The 22,560-nt window shown below is 38.2% G+C and overlaps 1 protein-coding gene across 4 annotated transcripts; it reads right to left on the bottom strand.

Annotated features, from left to right (window-relative positions):
• Positions 1-77: 77 nt before the first annotated feature.
• On the bottom strand, positions 78-16,758 carry LOC146713572 (uncharacterized). 4 transcript variants are annotated; one of them, XM_085448823.1, is made up of 20 exons: positions 16,694-16,758; positions 15,075-15,175; positions 14,184-14,229; positions 13,860-13,967; positions 13,621-13,682; positions 13,022-13,132; positions 12,714-12,827; positions 12,430-12,516; positions 10,499-10,594; positions 10,048-10,146; positions 9,687-9,785; positions 9,247-9,438; positions 9,096-9,164; positions 8,830-8,928; positions 7,580-7,702; positions 5,661-5,777; positions 5,465-5,560; positions 5,203-5,298; positions 3,858-3,975; positions 1,112-1,164 (listed from the first exon to the last, which is right to left on the bottom strand). In XM_085448823.1, the coding sequence occupies exons 3-19, from the start codon at positions 14,221-14,223 to the stop codon at positions 3,871-3,873; spliced, it is 1,713 nt and encodes a 570-aa protein (XP_085304949.1). In that variant the 5' UTR covers positions 14,224-14,229; positions 15,075-15,175; positions 16,694-16,758; the 3' UTR covers positions 1,112-1,164; positions 3,858-3,870. The 4 variants fall into 4 exon arrangements, with proteins under 4 accessions (XP_085304955.1, XP_085304949.1, XP_085304945.1 ...); XM_085448829.1 differs by lacking the exon at positions 3,858-3,975 and having other exon boundaries at positions 78-1,164; XM_085448819.1 differs by lacking the exon at positions 1,112-1,164 and having other exon boundaries at positions 3,397-3,975.
• Between the last annotated feature and the right edge of the window lie 5,802 nt (positions 16,759-22,560).

The following is a 22,560-nucleotide window of genomic DNA, read 5'->3' on the forward strand; positions in this document are numbered from 1 at the left end:
GTTTGTATGTTGCTTCACTAGTATCAGTTGTTCATGTATTACTATTTCAGGAAATCAAATAAATGCTCCTTTTAGTTTTTTGCCTTTATTGAAATCAGCTTTAGTTGATAACATTTACTGATATAATCTAAGAAAAAAGAAAACAAATCAAGGGAAACACAAACAGGTTTATGACTAAGTTTGGACAATGAAAGCATGAGGTCACCACAAATATTCAGTGCATTACTTGTCATAACAGCTGCTTCACTTCTTTATCTCAAGATCTGATCAGTTTCCTGTGTCACTGGAACAACACTGCTTTAGACTGTGGTGTCTTGTTACAGCTCACAGATTAAATGGGACCGGCGTCCATGGTCCCATGTCTTCCCAAGTCCAATCTTTTTGGACATTATTGTTAGTGGCTTTGGCAATACACCTCACAGGTAACGTTAGTATAACAACATGTGAATGATGACAATACTGAGATGTTGATGTTTATGTTTAGTATCTTGGTTTAAGATCTCACAGTGATAACACTTGTTAAATAGGGCATTACAATTTGTTTTGATGAGATTTGGTCATTAAGTATTGAAATGCACTTTTACATTTAAACCTCATGATGTTAGTGGACAAATAAATAAATAAATATCCTTTGCATTTTATCCACTGGCTGACTTTAAACCAGGGGTGTCAAACTCAAATACACAGTGGGCCAAAATTCAAAACTAGAACAAGGTCGCGGGCTAATGTTAATATTTATTGAAAAATATCTTCCTCCAGATTTAAGAATGAATCTCTTCTTATGGACTCAAACAAGTTTTGCTGAAAAACTGAATGTGGAACAAGCAAAGCTTAATACTAAACAATGTTTATATATTAGCTGTATAATACCAGTAGGCCAGCTCTAATAGTAATTTGGTATGGCTTTGCAGGCCAAATGTAATTAGGCTGTGGGCCAAATTTGGCCCGAGGGCCAGAGTTTGACACCTATGCTTTAAACCATGAAGCAAGAGGACAATTGGGACGATTCAAGCTCTCTGGGATCAATAAAGGTTGACTTCATTCCTTCAGATGGTCTTTGACATGCACTTATCTGGATCAAAGACTGACGAGCAGGCACAGAACAACTCTGTCATTCCTGAAGGCGAGCCACAAATGATGCAGGGATCCAGAATTTTCCAGAGACTGTGACATACAAAAATACCACAAGAAATCGTATTTAGAGTAACTACAGTAGCTGGTAAAGCAATGTCCTCAATGTTGTTTTGAGTTAATAATTATCAGTTGAAACAATGAAGGTGTGCTCAACACTAAACAAACCTGTCACGGTTCTGGTTCAGTTTGACCCAGTATTTTGAGTTATGTTTTGGTTTATTTTTGAATGATGGATTGTCCTTTATGTTTCTCTGAATCAAGTTACTTTGGTGTGTTTGATTGTTTTCTTATTCTCTTAGTGCTTGTGATGATGATGATGATGATGTTCTATGTTCCAGCTTATTCCAGTTTATTTTTAGTTCTGCCCGTGTTAAGTCTGTGTTTCTTAGTCTGCGTCCTTGTGTTTTATTTCCTGTTTTATTGTGAAAGTCTGTCTTATGTTAGTGTGTGCAGTTTTGCTCCTCCTGTCTCGTTAGTCCAATTTCTCCCAGCTGTGTCTCCCTCCTGTTGCCCATTCCCTGATTACCACCCTGTGTATATTAGCCCTGTGTTTTCCTGTGCTTAGTGTCATGTCGTACCTTCAGATTATGTCTGTGTGTTTTTGGTTTCTGTATTCACTTCACGTTTGGTTTTCATGTCAGCAATAAAGCTGAGGTTTTGATTTACAATTCTGTGTTCGAGTCCTGCGGTTGGATCCTCCTCTCCGCCTGCCCGCACACACAGCCCTGACAAAACCACCCATACCCTAACACACATGGGGTCAATAATCCAACACAGGGCATCAAAAAAACATGAATAAAATACTGTATTTCCCGCACTATAAGGGGCACTTAAAGTCCTTTAATTTTCTTTAAAAAATCGACGGTGCGCCTTATGTATGAATTCTGGTTGTGCTCACTGACCTCTAACCAATGTTATGTGGTACACGGCGCTCAAAAATCTGTCAAAAAATCTTTTACGACTTTGGTAAGCTACGAAGCCGCACTGCTTGATGGATTGTCAAAGCATTACGGCTGCCATAGTCAGGAGCCTTGCAGAGTAATCTGGGTCCAAAACTTCCGCTTCAGGTCCCTGTCACAGTCTTGGGTCATTTGACCCAGTGTTTTGTGTTTATTTTCATTATTATTATTTTGTTGTTGTTATTATTATTCTTTGTTCTAGTTTATGCTGATTGTGTGTTTGGGTTTACACCCTTTGGTTCTTAGAGGTTTGGTTTTGTGCTTCCTCTGTTCTGTCTGTACCGCATCTCTGAGTCCAGTCTGTGCATTTCCTGTTTTAGTTTGAAGGTCAGTGTATTTTATCAGTGTGTTCTATTTGTGCTCTTCCTGTCTCATCAGTGTAATCAGCATAAGCTGTGTCTCCCAGCTGTTTCCTCTTAGTCCTGTTCACCTCTTGTATTTAGTGTCTGCGTCTTCCACTGCTTGTTGTCGTGTCATACCCTCAGTTTCACTGTGTGTTCTCTTTGCTACCCTGCCTGCCTGTTTAGTTTGTTTTTATAGTCTCAGTTTGGTTAGTTTTCTGTTCGGTTGCTATCCAGCAATAAAGCAAAGTGTTTTGAGTTATGTTTGCCTCTGTGAGTCCTGGATTTTGGGTCCTCTCTCCCTGCCTGCCCGCACAGAGCCATGACAGTCCCAAAGTCAAATGAACACTGCAGCATCACTGAGAGTTAAAAGCATTCTAAATTCTTCCATCTTTAATAAAATGATCAGTGTTGCTGCTTTACCAAGTGTAACGATGAAGTTTAACATCCAGGCATCCATGAAAACAGAATTTATTACATTTATTACATTACAGTTAGAAGTTAACAGGAAGTTAGCTCGCTAGTTTTCGCTTAAACATGCTATACCATGTTTGTTTCTTTGTATGTTGATATATATATATATATATATATATATATATATATATACATAGACATATGTATGGCTGGTGGCTGCTGGCTTCTGCTTTGACAAACATTTGCGAACAGGCTTCTTTATGTTGTGTGTTCTGGGAGGCTGGACAGGTAGGCCGGGGTACCCTATACACTGGTTGTAGATTTTACTCTGTTAGTCACTAGGTTATGCGGTTGATGCCACCCTTGTATGTTTTCACTGACTTTTATCGAGTAGCTAGGTAGGCCTTTTGTTTTGCATTTTTTCTTTCAGTTAGGCTAGGCCCTGGAAGCTACCGACCTCTTTTTGTTTTATTACTTTCTTTGATTTGGATCAACCGCCCAGTCCTCCCCCCCCCCCCCCCCCCCCCCCCCCACCTCTTCTCTGTTGTTAAGATTGACTGTCCAACCAATAAATTCTGCCTGATACCTAACTGCTCTGTGGTCTTCCTCCTTCATTGATTGTGGTTGTCCAGTGTTGCTGTCCCCTTCCTGCCTTTGCCCCCGCCGTGGTGGGGGGGGACGTAACAATAATAATACAGAGTCACACAGTCAGAATAATGACAGAATAGTTTCATATGTGACTGTTACACTAGTACAATAATTAGTGAATGAAAGCACAAAACTAAATGTGAGTATGATAAAGGCCAGTGGCATTTAAGTAAACATATACGTGAAACATCAGAAATTAAAGTACACACATCTGCATTGAAATCCTCCCGCTGTCACAGTATTACATTACTGCATAGATTGTCCAGTAATACAAATTCACAGTAAGAAAAAACTGTAGCCTTCAAAAATTCTGAAATTGATTCAATAAACAATCGTGTAAAAGAAATATTGAATTACTGACATCAAATATTTAATTAATTGTCCGGAGCTTTGGTTGGTTCTGTTGGCATCAAATGTTCATCTCCAGAGATGTCACATTCTTTCACAGCCACCTCAGGTTCTTCTTTGGCTTTTCGTAACTAAAGCAAAGAATTAATGCACACAATAAGAACCACTTTGTCATGGTCTGGGTGTGTGAAGGTCTGGACCTCCCTGGTATCCACCCATGGGCAGAGCCTACAACCTCCCTCACCTGAAGCTGATTGAGGCAATCAGGTCGTAGATTTAAGCTGCTTGCTGACACTGCTTCCTCGCCAGTTCGTCAACTACCCTATGTTGGTAACCGGGCCTCACGCTTCATGCCTATGATTCTCAACCTAACCTTGCAATCTTGTGGCCTGCAGTGTCGTCTTGCAACCTTACACCACCACGGGATCTTCATCGCTCAGGACACCACCAAACCCACCTGGACCGCACCACCTCTCCTTCAACGCTTCCCTGCACAGAAGATGTTCATAGCTTCCACCCTCTCCAGAACTCCTCATTGGCTACTGCTCTAACACTGCTCTCCTCTCTTCCAGTACGCACCTAATCACCAGCAGCTCCCGCTGCTTTCTTGGACCTGTCCCCTTGCTTATCCCTCTCCCCTGGCCAAGACCCTCACGCCCCATGTGTCAAGCGCTATCGTAAACATCATTTTTGTGCTAGTTAATAAACCTTTGTCAAACCCTTTCCTCAGCCTCCGCTTTGGGTTTTCTGCACGTGGGTTTGATCTTTGGTACTTGGCCGTTTTGTGACACACTTTTACCTTTGCAGTGCACCTCTAAAATGTTCAGTGTGGTGTTTTATTTTTTGGTATGAATCTGAAACATCGTAGCTTACACTAAGCTTTCTCTGCTCATGAATTCCACTACAATTACTGTATCCTTTTTTGTTGTTGTTGTGTACCTTATCTTTGGTGCTCACAAAGACACAGCAGTGTAATTATTGGAAACACTTTTGTGATTATAGCCCACAGTGCATAATGTAATAATTCCAGCCCAGCTAAAACAGCCCAGCTTCCACTCTTTCTTTATCCTTTAATGGCAGCTTTTTCCTGATTTGAACAGAAGTAGCTGTGGCTTCTGTACCTGGGATAACATGATAGATGTATTACCTCTCAGTGACATCATACAGAATTAAAAAAAAAAAGTTTAAAACTGTCTCAAGCATAAGCTTTTGGCTCAAACATATTACTTGTACATGCAATAGCCTTGTTATCTAAAACATTGGCGATCCTTAAAATGAGCATGGAGCATTAATACATAAAATGATTCATAATAACAAAAATAGGAAAATAGAAAAGATCTTTAAAAATGGGCACATACCTGGTTTATCTTGTTTTCCAGCTCCTGTTTCAGGGCCTTTATATCTTCGTCAACCTCCTTCCTCCTCTGCTGTTCACCCCGAATCTTCTTCTTGAACTGCAAGAGAAGAAAGAAAGAAAACACATTTATATACATATAAATGTAAATTTAAAACTAAAATTAATTTTATTAATCTTGTGTTGAACATTTATGGTGAGATTTTGTTTCACTTCCCTCCTGTGTGAAGTGTGTTTTTCAAAGAGCAGATTATAAACTCACTGACCTCCTCCTTGTATCTTTCTTTTAGTTCACTCAGCTGTCGCTCAGACTTTTGGCTCACCTCTGTGAGAGACTCAAACTGAAACTTGGACTCTTGTAGCTAACAAAGAAACGTGAAGGATTTTGAACAAATTGTAAAGCCTTGAAAAACACACAAATATTATGGTGGATATGTAGATCTTTATATAATGAATATGCACCTCTTTGTTTTTATTCTCCAATTCATCCTTCAGAGTCTGCACATCTTTCTCAGCTTTCTCTCTGCTCTGCTGTTCATCCTTCAGCTGCTGCTGGACTTCACTTACCTTGATTTCAAGCTGGGAGGAAAGAGAGGAGAATGTAAGTCTTTGAAAATGATTAGAGAAGATGAGACATGTCCTTTTTGTGGGTTTAATAAGGAGATTTACATTTACTTATTTTTTGTTAAAATTTGGATTTGCGATTTGGAAAAAAGCAATAATGCTAAAATTAATTATTTTAGCATTATGGCTAAAATACATTATTTGTCTGATGCAATGTTGCATCAGACAAATAATGTATCTACATGTATCTACACTTTATTGCTACCAGCAGATTTTGGGTTTTCTTTAGCTCGTCAATAGTATGACTTGTGTCCACATGATCAGCTGATGGCTGATGGATCTATAAATCACACAAACAAATGAGATTTTTAAACTAAGACACCTCCTGTTTTTGTAAATCTAAATTGAGACACAGAGTAGCAAATCATTTATTTTAACCCATTGTGTCAATTATTCACATTTATTAATCTTTCAGACAGATTCAGTTATAACTAGGGATGGGTATCGTTTAGGTTTTATCCGATGCCGGTGCCAAACCGGTACTTTTGAAACGGTGCCGGTGCTTAAACGGTGCTCAAACCGGCGCTTAAAGAATGGAGAACACAAAATTGGTCCAAAAACCTCTCATGTTCAGCTGTTTTTTTTGTAAAAAGATAACAATGTTAGCCTTTTCTGCAGCTATGGGGCATATATGGTATCACTCTTGGCTGGAAGCAGCGTTTAAACAATGGAAAAAACACAAACTCTGTCCAAAAACCTCTCATGTTTAACTGTTTTCCACTTTTTCTTTGGTCATTTTAGCCTTTTTGGCCAGGGTGAAGGGAGTATCTGCCATCAAACAAGAAGACAGCTGCATGTAACTACAACGGTGTTTCCTAGTTCACCTTACATGCATTAATGTAATAACGTGGTTAGCCTACTCAACGTAAATTACACACGGACAACATTAAGCTACTCACGCAGAGAAGAACGGCTTCTGCTGCATCATCATCCATCATCATTTCTGCTACACTGGCAGGGCTAGGGGCCAGGACTCTCCTCTTCGGGTTCTTTGGGGGATGTTGCTAACTCCGGGTCCGATAACAGGCAACCCACCCGCAGTAGATGTGCTCGGTGTGAGGGCTCGCAGCAAGCTATCAAATATGGCGCATTTCTCGGCTTTAAAAAAACCCGCTATGCGTCGCCAGGTGTTTCATCGGATTTGAGGTGTTACCTCCTTTGACAGTATCACAGTATCACCTTAAAGCATTTGTTGCAGGCTGCTGAGTTTGCATATTTTGCTGTGAAGTACAGCCAGACTTTTGACTGCTTCTCCTTGGGCATTTTTAATCTGTAGCTCTGATCTAAAAGAACGTACGTACCTGGCCCCGCCTACTATCCTCGGAAACGTAAAATGATTGGCTAGAATCTAAAGTGTATCACAGCTCAGGAAAAAAAAGCACCGAAATAAAGCACCGAAATAAAGCACCGAAATGTGCACTGCTTTTCGGTCTGGTTACTACCGTTTATGTCAGAACCGGTGCCATCATGGCACCGGACACCGGTACCCATCCCTAGTTATAACGGCCCAGTAACACCAGAACTGAGTAAAGCTGTTGTAGTCTTTTGAGACATGAGACAAAAATGCAGGGACAAATGATGATGAATAAAAACAATTACTGCAACAATGTAATTAACACAAATATCAGTGATAACTTGTGTCAGCTCCAGAGCAGCAGCTGAACCCCATTAATGTTAGAACAATGAGTGGATATGATATCAAACTACATGTAAGAGACAATGAGGTGAACTCATGGAGTTAAACTAAAGGAAATAACCAGTTTTTTATTGGTTTCCAGCTCTTTCTTCAGCGTCTGCACATCATTGTCTTTCATTTTCAACTCTGCATCCATCTCTTCAATGACTTTCAGTAAATCTTCAGGGTCACAGGAGAGAGGAGACTACGACAGACAAACCAAGAGACACAAATCAGGATGAAACCTGTGTTCAGATAAATCTTATCAAAGCAGCATTTTCCACTGTAAGTGGTTTACAATCACAGTTATGTAAATATTTAATATATGTAATTGAAAAATAGCCAGTAGGGCCTAAGTTTTATACCATCACTCATAATTATATACAGTAACAAAGGTAGGACGGCTTAAAAATGCTTAAAAACATTTGAATTTTGCTGTAATAAAGCCCATAACTGCCGAGTGTGTCACACTGTGATTTGGCTTCCTTATTAGTTAAAAAGAATAATAAAACAAAACATAATGAATTAATTCAATGCATTTCAAACTGAAATTAGTTGTACAGTAAATACAGTAAAACTTCAAATATCACTTTTCTGTCCTGAAGATCTTCCTCAGCGTCCTCCCTACTCTGCTGCTGTGCACCCTGGAGCTTCCGCTCAAACCTGCCCACTCTGTCTATCACCTCGTTCTTGCTCTCCAGCCTTGTCTTCACTTTAACATCCACCTTCCTCTGCTCCTCACCCAGAAGCTGCTGCTGTGCTGTAGCTACTTCCTGATCTAGATCAAAATCTGTTTACATTTTAATGCTAAAATCACTTTTTGCTTCTCTTCAAAACACAGGTTTGGTGGAATGGTCCATCAGCAATGGTGACTTACACCTCACAAAGTTAGAATAGCCAAGTCTTTGCAGGAGAAACATTTTTCTACCTTTATTAACTACCAGGTAAAACATATCTGAAAATAACCCTCATATAAGCTAAATATAAAAGGATAAGTGCCAATTAATAAACAGTAGAGTGAAGACATCCACCTCATTTTCTTTGGCCTGCAGTGTCGTCTTCAGGTTATCCACCTCTTTTTCCATTCACTGATTTTTTTTTTCCGTAACAGATCAGCTACTGATCAAATACGGCTGTGCACCCCCAGTTTGTTAGAGACTTTTTTTTATTGTTAAAAGACGACGTTTCCTTCTAACCATCACCATGTGCTCACCAACTGTTTACTTTATCTCCTGACATTCAAATGTAGTTCTTTAAAAAGTACCATAACATGGTTGTCCTGAGTTAGTGTAATATAAGGTCGTGTGTGCTGTAAGAGGTGATGTTGCTTACTTTGTTCCTTGTGGTGACAGCAAGGCCGAGGTTCAGCTGTGAAGAGGCCTCCTGCTTTTCTTTAAGTGTGTCAGGTGTCATCACCTCAGTTTTATCCAACTAACAAACAGAAGCACAGCTGAGAGGATCAATTATTCATTCATTTAGGTTAGCATACAGCTAAGCATGGACTAGATGACAACTGGGGAAACATCTGAGCTGGTTTCATGCATTTAGACCACCTCATTCATGCTCTCCAGCCTCTTCTTCAGAGTCTGCATCCTCACCTCATCATGCCCCCTGTGCTGCTCCTCACACTGCAGCTGCTGCTGTCCCACAGCTACTTCCTCATCCACCTGAGATTAGAGACAAAAATTTTACAGCTTTTAAAATAAATGTTCTAAGTTTTGGAAGATTGAATTTGCAAATGTTGCTCACAACATGGTTTGGTGAGTTATTCTCCAGTGTCTGCAGGTTTTTCTCATCTCCTTCCTCAGTCCGTTGTTCATCACTGAGCTTCAGGGCTGCAGCTTCTTTTTCTTTGGCCTGAAGCTTCCACTTCAGGATCTGCAAGTCTTTCTCATTTGACTGATCTTTACCATGAAGTAGTTCTTCTACTTTGTCCTCCAGCTGAAATATAAATTGCGAAACACACTGTGTTATTAAGCAGGACATTAAAAGGCAAGATTAATACGAAAAGAAAACAAAATCTAATTTTTCTTTTTATAGTATATAATACTGAGGTAGGAAGTCTTGACATTTCTCTGTTATGATTTGGTATATTATGGTACACCTATATATAAGATTCAGGTGAATCCAACAGCCCTGACATTATGTGTGCATGTGTTACAGAAGAGTGTATGTTTGTGTGTGTTTACCTTCTGCACCCTGCTGATGGCGAGCTTAAACTTCAGTTGTGAAAAAGACTCAGGGATTTCATAAATGAGGTAATTTCTCAGCCATTTAAATCTCTCCAGCTAACAAACACAAACACGGTTAAGTTAGCACCATAGCTTATACTTGGCCTCAAGCTTGTAGTCATCAGCAATGATGACTGTAACTTTACAAAGTTTGAATAGCCAAATGAAGCATAAGTCTGTGCAGGGGACACATTTTTCATAGTTGATATCAGGTTAAACATAGATATCTGAAATTGGATATATCTGAAAATAAACATCATATAAACTAAATATAAAAGGATAAATGCCAATTTATAAAAAGTGAAGTGAAGAAATCAACCTCTTTTTCTTTGGCGTGCAGCGTCCTCTTCAGGTTATCCAGCTCGTTTTCCATTGACTGATTTTTACCACTGAAAAAGTGATCAACTGTGTCTTCCAGCTGAAAAAAGAAAAGTGTTTGAAATGAGTCACGATCATATAGATCGATCAAAAGACTTGAAGCAGGATTTTTTTCCCCTTGATTTTAACATATAAAGTAAGTCAAAGATCAGCTACTGATCAAATATGGCTGTGCTTCCTCAGCGGGCCTCAGTTTTAAAACAAAACCTTTCCTTCCAAACATCACCGAGTGCTCATTGAAGGGGTAACTGTTTAATTTATCTAGTGACATTCAAATGTGGTTCCTTAAAAAAAACCACCATAAGGTGGCAGATGTCATTATTTGGTGTAATATAAATAAAGTTATAAAATTAATTGTGTTCATGTGGGCTGTAGGAGGGGATGTTGCGTACTTTATTCCTCCTGGTGACAGCAAGGTCGAGCTTCAGTGAAGAAGTCTTCTGCTTTTTCTTAAGCATGTCAGGTGCCATTACTTCATTTTTCTCCAACTAACAGACAAAAGCACAGGTGAGAGGATTAATAGTCCACTCATTTGAGACCTGGGCCCTATTTCAGGAAGCCGGTTTAGAAAACTCAGAGTGAAAAACGATACTCAGGGTTGAGTAACCCCGAACTGTCCAACTCGGAATATTCGGTTTCAGAAAGGCTGATAACAAGTAGCACAGATTAAGCGAGTCACCATGGAGACGGAGGGAAAGAAGGCGCAGTCAATGTATTTTACAGCCGAAATTCTGATGGCAGCATATGCCGATAACATGCAAATTTTGCAGAAAAAAAGTAACACAGCCTCAGCTGCAAAAGAAAGGGAGCATGCATGGCAAAACATAGCCGACAGAGTCAATGCGTGAGTGTTAATTTAAACATTGATCTAGGGATTTCCACCCATTTAACACGTTATTTAATTATATGTTATTTTATATTTTATACATTTTATTTTGTGACGTGATGTGAGCGCAGGTGCAACCCAACAGGCCCCAAACGTTCCTGGCAGCAAGTAAAAATGAAATATAAAAATAAAGTCCAAACAGGTAAGGTGTAATTGTATTATGAGCCATAGTGCTTGGTCTGTTTGTAAATCAATTGCAGTTAGAGGCTACATTAATTTTCTTTCTGTAAGCACTTATTGAAATTATCTGAGCACATTACAAGTACATATTTGCTTACTCTGTATGCTCAAATGTGACCCGTTATAGCCAACAGAAAAAAAGCGGAGGCCCGAAAAACAGGTGGGGGTCCTCCACCACCACCACTCACAGAGCCTGGCCACTTGGCTTCCACATTTGTGATAATGTTGGCAGCATCACATATGATCTTCACAGTGCAGAGAACACAAATTAGCATCCATTACTATAATGAAATAATTTGTTAGTTTGAAATGCTACAGGGAACTATGTACCTGTACATTAATGCTGTGGAAAGACTTCCTGTTCACATAGTCTCCTTCATTTACTGAAGGAGCAATGATTGGAATGTGAGTGCCATCTGTACAGCCAATCACGCCTGGGAACCGTGAGAATAAATGTAAAATTTAAGTAGTAGTTCAAGTATCACCACATCATAAATTAAGTTTTGTTCATCCTGATACCTGCAATTTTGTGGCATCCCTCTTTGATAAATCTTGTGGGTCTATGACCGGGGAACACCACAGACGAGTACAGGAGACGTTTCAGTGCAACTGTAACATTCCTGACTGCCCGACAGACGGTAGCCTTGGAAACGTGCTCAGCGTCACCAATATTATACAGAAAGCTCCCGTTTGCAAAAAACCGAAGTGCAATACAAATAATATGTACAGAACTGAGAGAATGTCTGCGATGTGTCACATGAGCAATATTAGGCCTGAGGATGTTATTCAAATAAATTATAGATTGTGCTGAAAAACGGTAACGTTCACACAGAAGATCATCAGGAAATGATAAAATGTCCAAACGCGCTCTAATCACTCTCTCCCGGCGGAGAGCTCTGCGGAGAATTTGGGCTTCAACATCTACTGGCTCTTCAAGGAAGGGGCACGCCATGTCTGACACTTCCTACAGTCAGGTTTCCGACAAAGAGGCGGAGAACGTCAGGGTTAGTTGAAGTAAACCTGCTAGGGGGCAGGTTAGCTTCACGGAGTGTGTCGTCATAGTAACTCACTCAGAATTAATCTAAACTCGCTTTGTGAAACCGAAAACCCAGAGTTTTCGTTAACTCAGGGTATACTTACTCAGAGTTTGCACTAAACCGGCTTCCTGAAATAGGGCCCTGAGCATAGACTAGATAATAACTGGGGAAACATCTGAGCTGGTTTTGTGCATGCAAAGCTGTCCGAGGGCAAACACACCTCCTCCTTTGGTGTACTGATCTCCACACTCTGCTTCTCTGGTTCAGGTTTGGTCTTCTTTAAATCATCTGACTTTGACAGCTGCAGCTGAAAGTCAGTGTCAGTGTATGTCAGCAGCATGATTGTTTGGTGATATGAGCAATATAGAGTTGCATTATCGTTTGTTATTCTGTTCCATAATTTATCAGTGTTACTGTTTTTTTTTAAATTAAAAATAAAAAAATAATTTAAAATTGATAACATTTAAGAATTAAAGACTAAAGTATTAAAGCAAAGAGTTTAACCTCAGCATTGTCAGTCTTCAGATCTTTGTTTGGTGTCTGCAGGTTTTCATTCCCTTCATTCTGATCCTCGACCATCCGGACTTCAGCTTTTACATCTTGACTCTGAGTCTCAGACTGTTTTTTAAAGTAAACATGCAACAAAAAAAATTCTGAATTTTAGAGGTTTTAATTTCTCTTCCGCTTCTGTTGGTGTAAATCATATTTAAGTTTTCACTGGGAGTTACTGTAAACTGACACCAAATATGAACATTACTGGAATAAATAACGATGCCTTGTGAAGAGGATAAATAATTAGAAACTCAATGTACCTCATTCCCCTCGATCTCATTTGCCTTCAGAGTCTCTGCCTTCATCTTCTTCTCAACTTCCTGCTTCTCGTGCCCTTCATCCTTCTGACTCTGAGTTTTTCTGACTTTGGACTGGGAGAGAAATGAGAAATAAAACAAGTTAAAGTGGTGAAGCACACCATTTAACATGTCTGTGGGCAGTTTGGCTCAGCCAATCTTTTCTGCATCATAGGTGAAGACAAATGAAATTAAGAGTTGTAGGCAACAAATGCACAGGTGCATAATTTCACTAACTATAAAGACTGAAACAAGCTGTCAAAAGTCAACAAATCAACACCTCTAAAAACTCATCTTGCTTTACAATGGAGTCTCTTTTTATTGTGGTATCTATTTCTTCATTTGTCTAAGTTTGTCCTTTCATCATGCCTTTACTCACAGCCATGACAGTCATTCATTTTTACACCATCTGTAATTTGTTTTTAGTGCAGCCTGTTCGTTTCTCTCTTCTGATTCAGCTCTGACTGAACCTTGTTGTTCAGGTTAGACTCCCCTCTGACAGACAATTCTCTATTTCTTTTTTCATCAGAAGTAGATAAAAGTAATGTCCATTGTTTACTTACATGCTTGTTGTCATTTTCTGTTTCTCCTGAGCTCAAAGTCTTATTTTCATGTTTGCTCCCTCCTGTCAGAAACACAACAAGTTGTAGATTAGTGTTTAGTTTGATTCTTATAAATTCTTAATTAATCTGGGTGATCTTGCGCTTTATCCAACATCTGTTAAAATACAATTAAAATGAAACAAGTTATTCATAGAGCTCATTAAACTTGTGTCAGACTGAAAAATGAATTTGTAACTTACTGTTTTTCTTTTGTTTACACTTGTATGTGACAATGACAACAAGAAGAATGGGCACGGAGACAACAGTAATACAGATGCAGATAAGCACCGGAGTAGGAGTCAAATTATCTGAAGTGAAAAATTAAAGAAAACAATGAAAATAAAATAACTATATTAATATTAATAATAATCTCTAATTTAAAAAAAACAAAAATGTTTCTTTATTTGTCATCTAACTGCCAGTAAAAAATAGCAAGTGAAGAAAATCCAAGTTTTCTAAAGTATTTTTAGACACATATAAACAAGTACTGAGCTTTAGATTTGAAAATACTTGTGTCAGGTTACCTGGGCTGATTGGGAATCCAAACCAGTTTTTTAGGCTCATTTTGTTCTGGAAAACAAGAAGAAAATCGTCACATTAAAGAGATATACCTCTGCATTCATGTTGAAATGAAAAAAAAAAAATGAAGTGGTTTAAAAACAGCATCCTAACTTTACTTTGACATATGCCAGTTTGTAAATGGTAAATGGCCTGCATTTGTATAGCGCTTTTCTAGTCCATAGGACCCCAAAGCGCTTTACACTACATTCAGTCATTCACCCATTCATTCACACACTGGCGATGGCAAGCTACATTGTAGCCACAGCTGCCCTGGGGCGCACTGACAGAGGCGAGGCTGCCGGACACAGGCGCCACCGGGCCCTCTGACCACCACCAGTAGGCAAACATGGGGTTAGTATCTTGCCCAAGGATATTTGGCATGCAGTCAGGAGGCAGCCTGGGATCGAACCACCGACCTTCTGATTAGTGGCTGACCTGCTCTGCCACCTGAGCTACAGCCACCCCGTGATGTGATGATCTATCAACACTTAACTATGATCAGACTAATTGATTTTATTTATTTTAAGTGAAAACCATAGGAGTTCATGTAAATGAGGCCTAAATTATTTGACATAATTATGCTTAAACTCTTTCTTCTCTGTAGATGGCCTTCATTGCACCACACTGTGTAATGTACAGCATAGACGGATAATAACTATTACAATGAAGGTTGTTGTAAATTTCCTCACAAATAAGCAAATACACCTTAAATCACCACAAAATCTGCATCTGAGAACTAAAGTTTTACATTTTTGAGGCTACAAGATTAGCAAGATTAGTTAGAACCACAGAGACACACATTATGTTTCTATTATACAGTAAGTTGTGCAAACAACCAAACAACCAGTATTTACCTCATAAATGAAACTGTTGCATCTGCTTCCTTGCAGTGAGTGAGAGCATTTGTCCTTCAGCACTGGTTAAAGGTTAAAGGAGGCGTGGTTTCTTCAGAAGTCTGATGAGAAAAGAATTTGTGCCTGTCAGACAAACAATCAGCTCATGTGAGTGTGCGCACGTCAAAAGGAAACTTCATTAAATGCTTGTAATGCCAATGATATGGTCTGGTTGAGCAACTATTACAAACCTAAGGCCTTGACCTTTGACCTTGCTATGATGAAACGTTTTCTTAAGTGTGTCCATACTGTTTACATTTGTGCACACAAACATGTTTCCAGGACAGACACAAACTAACAAATCAACAAAGTAAATATGTGGCAAATGTTACTAATGGTTAAAAGTATTTTTGATGATATTCAAAATAATGATAATAAAAAATAAATAAATGAACAGACAAACGATGCTCCTCTGGTATTGAATGATGAAGACAGTTTAATAAAAATTAAGTTGTTTAATTTAATTTAATTCAATAAGCATAAATTATAACTGAAGTTTACGTCTGTTTTATTGTGCAGTAGCCTTTGTACCTTCCTGGTGTTGCTTTCTATTGTCATAACTGTTAAAGCCCATTATTGTTATCCCAGTTGCTTCATCTGTGCTTCACTACACGTTTTCTCTCTTTGTTAACCACATGCTTCTAGACTCATGTGCTGACTTCAGTAAAGCCAATACAATGTGGATATTCTTCCAGTTTGTGGGATGATGGAAACAAGGAATAATAAATGCTACATAAAGTGGGACATCAGGTCACTTTAGTGCAGGAGCTACAGTGTTTCAACTGACCTACAATCTACAATATTAAAGGAAAAATGTGCATAATGTAAAGACACATTCCTCCCCGTGTGTGGCAGCCTGTTACAGCAGCTACGCTCATTCTGAGCTTCTGTATCTCCTCTTTACTTTCTCGTTCTGGCATCGTTGTACTCAATTGTATATAGCATTTGTATTCTATTTTATTCTATTGTATATAGTATTTTATTTTATTTTATTCTATTCTATTGTGTACAGTTGTGTACAGTATCTTATTCTTATCTTATTACAGTGTTTTTCCAATTTTTCTATGTGACTTTGCACTGTCCACTTTCTGCTATAACAAAACAAATTTCCCACGTGTGGGACTAATAAAGGTTATCTTATCGTAATCATGTTGAACTCAAAAAAATGAAACGATATTGTAACTCATCGTTGATATATACCATGCTTTGATGATCTATCCGCAGTTAACTATGATCAGAATTAATGATTTTATTTATTTTTACTAAAAAAAGGTAACAGTCCATGTAAATGAGCCCTTAATTATTTGGCATAATTAAGCTTTTGCTTTCTCTTCTCTGTAGATGGACTTCATTGCACACACACTGTTTTATGAGCAGCCTAGAGTTATAATAACCATTGCAATGTAGCTTGTTGTAAACTGCCTCACAAATAAACAAATACACTTTAAATCACAACAAAATTTGCATATGAGAACTACATTACAGTTTTATATTTGTACAGTTTAACACTGTAAAACTGTCAGTTAGAACCACAGAGACACACATTATATGTTTCTATTATACAAACAACCAGTATTTACCTCATTAATGAAACTGATGCATCTGCTTCCTTGCAGTGAGTGAGGCTGTGCAGCATGACTCCTTCAGCACTGGTTAAAGGAAAACACTCACCTGTGGTGACAGGAGGCGTGGTTTCTTCAGAAGTCTGATGAAAGAAAAGAATGTGTGTTGCAAACAAACAATCAGTTCATGTGATGTTAAAATGAAACTTCATCAAATGCTTTTAATGCCAGCGTGATGCAATCTGGTTAGGCAGCTGCTACAAACCTAAGGCCTTGACCTTTGACCTTTCTATGATGAAATGTTTTTTGAGTGTGTCCATACTTTACATTTGTGCACACAAACATGGACGGACACAAGTCAACCAAACACAGTAAATATGTTGCAAAAATATTGCGATGCTTGAAAGTAATTTTAATAACAAAAATTAATAAATAAATAAATGAACAAGCTATGGTTCTCCGATATTGAATGATGAATACAGTGTAGTTTAATGAAGTTAATTCAATAAGCATAAATGATAACTAAAGTTTTTCTCAATTTATTGAACAGTATTACCTCCCTGTTGTTGCTTTCTATTAAACCACATTATTGTTATTCCAGCTGCTTTTCTGATGGGTAATCTATGCTTCAGTACTTCATCTTCTCTCTTTGTTAACAACACGATTCTAGACTCATGTGCTGACTTCATTAGACCCAATGTGGGACAGGGAATAATAAATGCTACATACAGTTGGACACCAGGTCACTTTAGTCCAGAAGCTCCAGTGTTTCAACTGACCTCCAATCTACAACATGACAGTACAAATGTAGACAATGTAAAGACTCCAGAGGTGTAGTTCAAAAACTGAGAATTATATTACAGGATTTAAAGGTAATCAACCTATATTTGTCTGTGACAGGGTACTTTTTGTTTGTTTGTCATTAGTTTAAATGAAGAAATGAAATTTAAATGAAGAACCTGTTTTCTGGTACTGTTTAGGCCAAAGGTTTGGAAATACTTGGAAATATCACAAAGGTCATTAATCGGGCTTTAAGAACCAACATCATACTTATGCTTTTGTCAAGTGACCAAGAGATCTCAGAGCACTGCAGCTGAAGAAAGAGAAAAAGAAACAAAGACACAGCACTACACACAATGACACGTCTTTTGTTTATGTTATTTATATTTTTTCATTTTTTCTGTCTGTTTGCATGTTTTCCACATTCACAGTATTTTTTTCCATTAAGTACCATCATGTCTTAAGCCTCTTTGTTGTTATATACAAGCATTAGAAAAAAAAGCTCCTCCCACCAGTAAACTCAAACTGTAAAGAAACAGTCGAGCACATGACCTTCAGCAGAATTCAAGGGAAAAATGCTGTGTTTGTTTAACATTTTCTCTTTAAAACAGACCCTACTTCATTCTTTCACCTTAACATTTGATCAGTTTCCTTCTTCTCTGGAAACTGGTGACAGGTGGCATATCTGAGCTCTCATTATAGTTTGAGCGTGTAACCCTGACATGAGATCTAAAGAAATAAAAGGAAAACTGGACAGCAGGCAAGGCCTGTTTTTTTCTCCTGCTGCTCAAAGCATTGCAAATATGCATTTTACTCATGTTAGATACAGTCCATGATCCAAGGAGAACCCAAAGCACAGTGGTCTCATGACCAAAAAACAAATAAACAAGGAAAACAAAGAACATGAAATCAGTGTCAATCAAAATCAACTTCTAAAACCCACTTTCACCAAGCTTAACGTTTGATATTTAATAGTAATAATAATAGTAAATGGTAAATAAAAAATAAATAGCATGGCTTCACCATAGAACTATTATTACAGTAATATTAGGAATATGGTATTTCATCTTGTATTTTCATCATTACTACATTAACCTGTAAATACATATAAATACATAAAGAGTAAGTTATGTGTATTGTCTCAAGCTAAACTCAGAGCAATTGCAGCCAATAATAAGTATCTGGAATCGGTTTGCCTTTAACGCTCTCTGTATATTGTTTCACTATTATTAGTTGTCCATTTATTATTATTTAAGCTAATCAAATAAATCCACCTTTTAGTTTTGTGCCTTTATTGAAGTTAGTGTTAGATTTGTATTGTTTATTCTCATTTATGCTTAGAAATATTTACTCATATATGCTCAAAGTATATAATCATTTGTAGAATGTCTCATCCTAGGAGGTCTGTAACAACTCTGTGTAGCATGAAGAGGGGAGTGCATTCACTCCTCTACACAGTGTTCTGGCATAGATCACACACCTCCTACGAGAGGTCGTATCTTCTCTTGCTGATATATGGTATAGCAAACACACGTATATCTGTTTGAGTGTAAGAGTCTCTTGCTTAGATGGACCTCTAGACTCCTGGCACCAGCTTTGGGGAGTCTTCAAAGGGTCACACTCTGACCCCCCACACACACACTTACACAACGCACAGGCAAGGTACTCTTTGTTTGTATGTAGACGTCATATGTTAATGAACCTATGCATATTCATGTAACCTCAATAAAAGAGCAGTGTTACAGGGGAGCAGACGAGAGCGACTTGTCGTGGTTCTCTCCCTCATGCATAAGTAACACGAAGAACTTTGCCTACTTGTGTCTTGCTTTTGCTGTGTAATTAAATTGTCTTGACCGTTCCAGCGAATAGGTTCAAACTACAAACCTATCAGTTAGCTTTTCTAACATTCACTGATCTAATCTAAGAAAAGAGAAAACAAAAGAATAGAAGTATTTATGTACTGAAACACAAGCAGGATTATGTATAATGACAGCATGAGGTCACCACAAATATTCAGTTCATTCAGTGTAATAACAGCTGCTTCACTTCTTTATCTCAAGTTCTGATCAGTTTCCTGTTTCACTGGAATGACACTGCTTTAGACTGTGGTGTTCTGTTACAGTACAAAATGTTATCAAATGTTAAATGGGATCAGCTTCCATGGTTCCCATTTTTCCTCAAGTTCAGCTTTTTAGGACACTCGTCTCTGTCAGTGCGTCCCAGGGTGGCTGTGGCTACAATGTAGCTGCCATCACCAGTGTGTGAATGTGTGTGTGAATGGGTGGATGACTGGATGTGTAAAGCGCTTTGGGGTCCTTAGGGACTAGTAAGGCGCTACACAAATACAGGCCATTTACGATAATTGTTGCTGTGGCAATACACCTTACAAGTAATGTTAGCATAACAATACGTGAATAATGACAATGCTGACATGCTGATGTTTTATGTTATATGGCTAGTATGTTGGTTCAGTATGTCACAGTGAAAACATTTCTTGAATAGGACATTACTATTTGTTTTGATGAGATTTGGTCATTAAGTAATGAAAAGCACTTTAAGCAATTTAAACCTGAGGATGTTGGAGAACAAATAAATAAATCACCTTGGCATTTAATCTCCTGGTTTTCTTTAAACCACAAATATAAAGCAAGAAGGCAGTTCTCTGGAATCAACAAACTCTGACTTTATCCATCAAATGGTTGTTGGCGTGCACTAATCTGGACCAAAGACTGACCAGCAGACACAGAACAACCCTGTCACCCCTTTGGCAGACCCATAAATAATGCGGGCATTCAGAATTTTCCAAAGGCTGTGACATACAAAAATACCACAAGAAATCATATTTACAGTAATCAGAGTAGCTGGTAAAGCAATGTGTTCAAGGTTTCCAAAAGTTAATTCTGTTCATCTGGACGTAGCGTTTTGTGGGAGAAACGTTTCATCACTCATCCAGGTGACTTCTTCAGTCTCAGCTGACTGCAGGTTTCCCCAAATCTTATAAACAGTACATTTGCATAATGACTGAAACCAGCCCACTGAAGGAACAATGGGCTGGGAGGTGAATTCCTTAATCTTATTTATGCAAATTCTCATGACCATTGATCAACAGCCACTGACCAAACATCCAGATGAACAGAATCAACTTTTGGAGATTTACTTACCTGGATAATTGAGCATGCAACAAGACGTCCTCAAAGTTGTCTTGAGTCATTAATTATCAGTTGAAACAATGAAGGTCAACACCAACAAACCACCTGAGCCTCAACAAGCAAGGTGTCAAGAATCCAACAGAGGGCATCAAACGACCATGAATAGCCTCTGCAGCACTCCTTTGCTTAATAAATATCAATTCACTGCAATCCACAAGTTATATTATGAACAGATACGTTTAAGAAACTACTAGGATATAAAAATATTATATAACAGTATTAAAAACTAAACAGGAGATCTTATAATGAACACCATTAACAAACAGCAGTGGGCCCACCCGGACGGTGTTCACATAATTGCAGGTGACTTTAAAGAGAATTTATAATGCAGCTAGACTGATAAATTACTGCTATGAGCCACAGATCAGTTATTTCCCATCATGCCCCTCTGGCATCAAAAGTTATCAGAAAAGGCACCTGTTTTGAATAAATACGGAAACCTTGAAACACTGATTTCATCAGTGACTTCATTCACACATGTATCAACACAATTTTATCACAGACCTCAGATTAAACATCTATAAGGCATGACTAACTAGGCAAACATATGAGGATATAAAAATCTATTCAAAAAGAGTATTTGCAGTTTATATACATTTTTAAGTCTTCAGCAATAACAACTCAAAATGCATGTCACTGTCTTTTTACACCCTGTGTGTACTGATCAAACATCAACATTTTATTCAACACCTCACTGATTTACAGTGAGAAAATATTACATGTAACGGCAATACTTACACTTTATTTCCTGAATGTAACTAAATGTAAAATTACTTAACTGAAGTGCTCTTATTCAGCTGTTAACAACACATGTGGACCAACGTCAGTGAAGAAACATGACTCTCACCTTCAGGAACATTTTTGGGTTCAATATTTTGGTCAAGAACATTATTAGACAGTATGAGTGGATGTGACAGTGCTCCTCCTAAACCACAGGGAATATTAAATATCCCAGTAAGAAGTACAAAAATGTAAAGATGATGTTTTAGCAAGCAACCATAAGGAAACTATGGCAAAAAACAAAGGACAACTGAAACTGACGTTTTGGGGGTTTTTTTTCCAGCCATTTGGTCACAAAATAAACTGTAAGACATTTTTAAACTTGAATCGAATGAAACTGGATGAACAGTGTGAGGATCACCAGAGTTAATGACAATATGTCATCTGGAGGCTGTTGAAAGACTAAATTGTCTTTCCTTATGAGGCTGGTGAGCTGCAATGAGATTTTTGTGAAACTGAAGCTATGTTATAAAAATCATTTGTTAGTTTTACCCGATACTGCTGGATAAACCAAAACTCACTCAGGAAAAAGGTCACGCAGAGCTCAAGTTTTCACTCGCGAGAGGAAGCACTTGTCTCCAACCCACTTCAACTTGCTTCCCCTGTGCAGGTCGTTTTTATTGTTTACACACATAAATATTCATAAAGCTTGTTGCTGTTTTAACTAAGAAAAATTGCTATATATGGTTACAAAGTGTGTTGTGCAAGCGTAGTTATACGATGTGTGTGGTTATATGATGTGAGTGCAGCCCTCCCAGGATGTTGTCGTTATCTTGTTCCGCCAGGTGGCTTCCTTCATTGAGTAGAGTCTGTTCTTCTCAAGACTGCTTGTTCCCCTTATGGAGGTTGTGCACATACTCATATGGGTGGGTTACATAGGGAGCAAACAGAAGCATCGTAGCTTTTCAACCTACAACACATACATTAAACCTAAAATTGTTCATAAATATTTTTTTTACATTCTGGTCCTGAGGAAAAAAGCTTTGGACTTTGTGGTATGTCTAATCTCACTAATAACAGTACTTTAAAAAATCTGTTTGTCTGTTCTTTGTATATTTTTGACAAATATTCAGACTTTATTTATTTATTTTGGGCACATTAACAACTCTGACATTG

This window comes from Copadichromis virginalis, linkage group LG3, assembly GCF_057382275.1.
Source record: "Copadichromis virginalis isolate Kocher_CV1m ecotype Utaka linkage group LG3, C_Virginalis_male_GT1.1, whole genome shotgun sequence".
Classification (NCBI taxonomy): Eukaryota; Metazoa; Chordata; class Actinopteri; order Cichliformes; family Cichlidae; genus Copadichromis; species Copadichromis virginalis.